This window comes from Capsicum annuum, chromosome 5, assembly GCF_002878395.1.
Source record: "Capsicum annuum cultivar UCD-10X-F1 chromosome 5, UCD10Xv1.1, whole genome shotgun sequence".
NCBI lineage: Eukaryota > Viridiplantae > Streptophyta > Magnoliopsida > Solanales > Solanaceae > Capsicum > Capsicum annuum.
The window spans coordinates 39,968,563-39,974,041 of record NC_061115.1 but is presented as its reverse complement, the minus strand read 5'-3'; the positions used below and the strand labels follow the sequence as shown (position 1 = coordinate 39,974,041).

The 5,479-nt window shown below is 38.2% G+C and overlaps 1 protein-coding gene across 1 annotated transcript; it reads right to left on the bottom strand.

The window, feature by feature from the left end:
- Positions 1-555: 555 nt before the first annotated feature.
- LOC124898475 lies at positions 556-1,137 on the bottom strand. The gene has a single exon (XM_047412122.1). The coding sequence runs from the start codon at positions 1,135-1,137 to the stop codon at positions 556-558; it is 582 nt and encodes a 193-aa protein (XP_047268078.1).
- Between the last annotated feature and the right edge of the window lie 4,342 nt (positions 1,138-5,479).

Here is a 5,479-nt window from a genome sequence, read left to right as displayed (position 1 = left end):
GCCTCTTAATAATTTATTTCTTCACTACCTCTTGCATCGGTGGGTTAAGACAACATTGATGCTCAATAGTCGGGACACAATCTTCCTCTAGCTGGATTTTACATGTGTATATACCAGGAGAATACCGATAATATATGTAATTGTCCAACCAATATTCGTCTTATATCTCTTAAGAACAAAAATAAGGGATTCCACCTGTTGTTTACCTAAGTTAGTAGCAATAATAACAGGTAGTGAATTCCCGCTGCCCAGGAACACATACCTCAAAAGACCAGGCAACTCTTTCAGCTCCAAAGTGGATGGCTCTTTAATAGACGGCTTGGCTAGTGGACTGGGATGATTTTTCAAGTCTAAATCCAGCTTCTTGGGTGCATAAGAATAAGACCCCATGCCTATCAAGGCACACACAGTCTCCTCATAATCTTCAATACCGTCTTGATCAAAATTCATTAATACAATAGGTAAAGTCTCCACAACAATTTTTTCTTCTATAGGTGATTCCTACTCTTCCTCATAATAAACATCCACAATAGAAAATACACTTATATCTTTTTGCTATTTCATGGACTGGCATACATCGAATCGAACTACTTTATCATTTAAGTTGAATAGTAGCTCATTTGCCTTTAGATCAATAAGTACACTCCCAATTGTGAGAAAAGGTCTAACCAAGATTATGGGCATCTCTAAGTCCACCTCGCAATTGAGAATGACAAAAGCAGCTGGAAATCTGAAACTGGCCACCTTAACTAATACATCATATAGAATTCCTACGGACCGCTTCACAGATCTGTCTGCTATAACTAATCTCATATTCATGGGAGTAGGATCCCCCAAACCCAGTTTCTTATACACAACAAGCGGCATTAAATTTATACTAGCTCCCAAATCACATAGAGCTTTTGCAAAATCAAGAGGCCTAATAGTGCACAGGATAGTAAATGCTCCTGAGTCTGACTTCTTATGCACCAATGACCATTTGGAAATAGCACCATAATAATGAATATTATACACCATTTCATAACTAACTATCCATTTCTTTGTAACAAGATCTTTCATAAACTTTGCGTACCCGAGCATTTGCTCCAGTGCCTCCACTAATGGCAAGTTGATTGTCAACTGCTTAAGCATGGCCATAAACTTGCCAAACTTTATATCGTTGGCCTTTTTTTCAACCGATGAGGAGATGGAGGAGGTGTTTTTGGGATTGTAGTAACCACCACTTTGGTCTCCTTTCCCTGGCTCTTCTCTAACTCATAAACCTGCTGATGATTGGATGGTGTATTATCAATAACTTCATCCAGTTTTTCAGAATCCATTGGATAAGTTTCTTCATTCTCAATATCCTATGCAATCATAGCTTTTCCCATAGACGGGCCTGGAAATACCTTACCACTCCATGTGGTAATTGCTATGCAGGAGCCATTATTTCGAGAATTCTGGACTATATCACTTGGAAAAGTTCTGCTCTTTCTCTGATTCAATGCTACTAAGAGTTGGCTTATTTGATTCTCCAACTTCTTGATAGAAGTAGAGTAGGATTTTACCAACTGAGTCATGGAAGACAAATCACTCTTCATAGTAGTCACCTTTGAGTTGGTAGTCTCAACTCCCTTTAATAATTTCTCCATCATGTCCTCCATGGACATGTTGCCAAAGCTAGTTGCAGCATTATCTCTGCTTCCAGGAGGTACATATAGTCCACTCCTATTATTTTTTCTTTTCTAGTTCCCTTGATCTCTATCCTTATAACCAGCTTTATCATAATAGTTCCGACCTTGATTTCCTTGGATATTGCCTTGAAACCCCCCCCTAATAATTTAGATAGTTTGCCTTTTTTTTTGAATCAGAATTATCTCTTCCCAGGGATACAATAGCTTTCACCTTCTCCATTTTCCAAACAATAGATGCTTAGTCAACAAATCCATCTGTATTTTTAAATATGCCATATCCTGGTCACGTTCTTCCTCCTTCTTGCATTGCTCTGTAGTGATACTATTAGATATAGTAGGGCTTGATACCACAGAATCCCTGGTATGCCAATCTCTACTCTTTTTGGTCATCCGATCAAGCATCTCTGAGGCCTCTAGAAAAGTAAGGTGAACAAATGACCCCCTGCAGCATTATCCACGACTGGCTTTGTAATAGTGTTCAAAGCCCGATAAAGAGTCTCCATCAAATGAATATCCATTATGTTATGGTTTGGACATTGCATCAGCTTTTTTTAAACCAACCCCAGGTCTCATGAAGAGCTTCAGTAGGAAGCTGTCGGAAGTTACTGATTTTATCCCTCAACTATACCCTTCTGGAGGGTGGAAAAAACCTTTCTAGGAAAGCCTCTTTCAACTACCTCCAGTTGGTTATAGAGTCGGGAGTTAGTTCATTTAGCCATAGTGTCGCCTCCCCAGACAGAGACAACAAAAACAAACACTGGAGGATAGCATTCTAGACCACTCCTGGATTATAAAAAAACTTGCAAATGGTGACAAAATTCACCAAATGCATGTTTGGATTATCTCTAAGAAGACCACCGAACAACCCCTTAAGATGAAGGAGTTGAGTCATTGTACTGGTAATATTGAATTTAGATCCTAGTGTTAGAGGTGGAGGAATGATATCTCCAGTTGCACCTACTCCATCCATTCCATCTTCGTCGTCGGTCAGATCAAACTATACTGGTTGACGCTCTTGCCTTGCCCTAAAGAGGCAATTTCTGTTTATATTCTGATTCACTGGTGCAGCCATATTTTCTACACGCCTTGGATTAACAGGATCTAACAAGTCATCATCCCCCAAATTATCATCATCAAGATTAGAATGACGTGCCTGCTCGCTATTATTTTGCTGATTTAGTTGAGCTCTAGATAGCGACTAGTCTTTCAGCATCTTGGGGATTTTCCATTCTGCTAATTAACTACAGTTTCAAATGTATTGGTAATAATGGTGTACTCGATGTCTTTGTAATTGGCATACACAATAACTCCCCTGCACAGAACAAAAATAACAAACAAAAGTAAAATTTTGAAAACTTGACAAAGGTCAATTAACAAGCACAAACTTAATTGACAACCGTATTCCCCAAAAACGGCGCCAAAATTTGATACACCCAAATTACAACTTTCTTACAAAAGTGTAAGCGGTCGCTGTCAAATATAGAACCTAACTGGGTTGGGTGTCAAATCCCACAGGGAATACTATGTTCACTAAGTATTGTGAATGCTATTAGACTGTTGATCTAAGGTTCCTTAGTAAAAGGGGGTTTTGATTTGTTAATAATGCTCTTTCGTTCTTGTATCATACAACGGTCCAGCTAATGAGAGTTAATGCAAGTGTAATTTCAATGAAAATGAGTTAACTCGAATTATGCTCACCAAGATATTCAAACAATTAGGGCCGTGAACTTGTGCTTGAATTCTAACTTATAATTTCAATTATAAGAAGTATTGAAATCTTAGAATTACCCACTTGTTTCTCAACCTAATGGGTGTTTTACCCTTTTTTTCTTTCAAACTTAAAGGAGCCATGTATCACTCAATAGAACTCTCATGAGGGTTGATCCTGTTAGGGCATTAACCCGTGACCTAAACGGTAAACCCATGGATTTCATGTGAATCACCTCTTTTCCCAACATCCACTTTCTTGTTAGACAAGTGGTGTTCATGGTCTCACTTCTCAAGTTTGCAACCAAGAGATGTCATTAAAATCAAGAGAGATTCATGCAATTTAGATAAATAATAGAAATCAAATAAATTCACAACCCTAAATAGTTCTCTACATCAAGGCTCCCATAACCCTAGTTATGGGAGTTTAACTACTTATCTCCATATAAGATATTTAAGATATATTGATATTCACAATTAACTTCAAGAGAGTACTTACAAAAGTTACAATATTTTTCTTCTCAATCGTCTATGAAAACAAATAGAGAATAATAATCAGATCTTAATATCTAGCTTCCAATATCAAGAAAAAGTGTTACACAGCTCTCAATAGAGAAGAAAGTATGATACTATTCACAAAAAATTCAGAATAAACCCTAATACTTGGTATTTATATGTTTTCATAATTGGGATTTTAAAATTCAAACTCGGAGTAGCTGCTTCTTGCTCAATGGGTCGAGTGACGGTTCATCACTGAGGTGACGGTCCATCGCCGAGACCATTACTGGAGCTCCATTGAGTCTATGTTCTGCTTCTGGGTGACGGGTAGGGCGACAGTTCGTCGCAACATCAATGATACGTCGCATGACTTTTAGTGAGTCTATGTTCTACTTTCGGGTGACGGGTAGGCCGACGGTTCATCGCAATACCGATGGTCCATCACCTAGACCATCGCATGACTTCCAGTAGTCCTATATTTTATTTTTTGGTGATAGTTTAGGCCGGCGATTCAAGGTCGACTGGCCATCGCCTGAGCCATTGCTGATCATTTTTCCTTTATTTTGTCCAGTTTATCCAAGTTATTCTTCATACTCAATTCTTATCCTGAAAACACTAAAAACACCATGTTAAATACAACAATCGTTTCTTGAAAACACACAATTATCCTAAAAAAAGGCCTAAAATATTACGTCAAAAGCCATAACATCAGCTTTTTTTGGTCGTTATCAGTTTGAGTGGATGACTAGACCACTCAATTCTTATAACCCAGCTATGGTAATGAGTTTATGCATAATACCGTGCTATAATAGTTCTTTCAATGCATAGTTATCTACACCTAATGAGATACATAGAGTAACCATAGCTTGATCAGACCCTTGTGAGAGGGGTCAGGGTTGATCTTTCAGCAGAGACTATCCACTAGATCATTTTTCATTAGGATTGTATCATTCTTGTATCCATAACTGAGTGTGACTATAGATCGAGATTCACACGTGATAGACACATTATGCGGGAGGCTGAACATAAATAAGAGAGAGTTGAGATGTTTAGGTAGATATCTATCTATATTTCACCTCTGGGTGATAAGATCCCATAGATTGAGGGTCATAGTATGATAAAGAAGGGTTTGTTGAACTTTTATACTATGTTTTTCTGGTTGCTTATCTAATATGACTATTCCCTACCATTTTAGATGATGTGTTAACTTGGGAGAGAGTAACTATGGTTACTAGTATGATGGCCAGATATGCTATAGATTTTGCAGCCATCCTCAGGCTTGAGATCCATGATAAATTATTTAGGGAGATAATGAATCTACCATTCCCTCGCCTGATTTAGAGATTATATGATGAGGCTGGTATATCTGAGATAGTAGGTATAGATGAGAGGGTACATGGAAACACCTATGAAGATGAAGAGTATGAAGGATCTGGCATGTTCGAGCCTTCCCAAGAGATCTAGTAAGCCTGTCATAGTACCTCGACCCTAGACTGAGGGTCCATCAGTTTCCATAAAGCCTGGTGATGTATATGGGAGTAATGTATGAGTTAGTGTTGATCTTAAGATAGAGGAGTAGAGAGAGGCCCTAGATTTGAGTA

Bases quoted from the DNA above. Each gene is read 5' to 3' on its own strand.
- LOC124898475 (XM_047412122.1), bottom strand. From the start codon at position 1,137: ATGGCCATGCTTAAGCAGTTGACAATCAACTTGCCATTAGTGGAGGCA.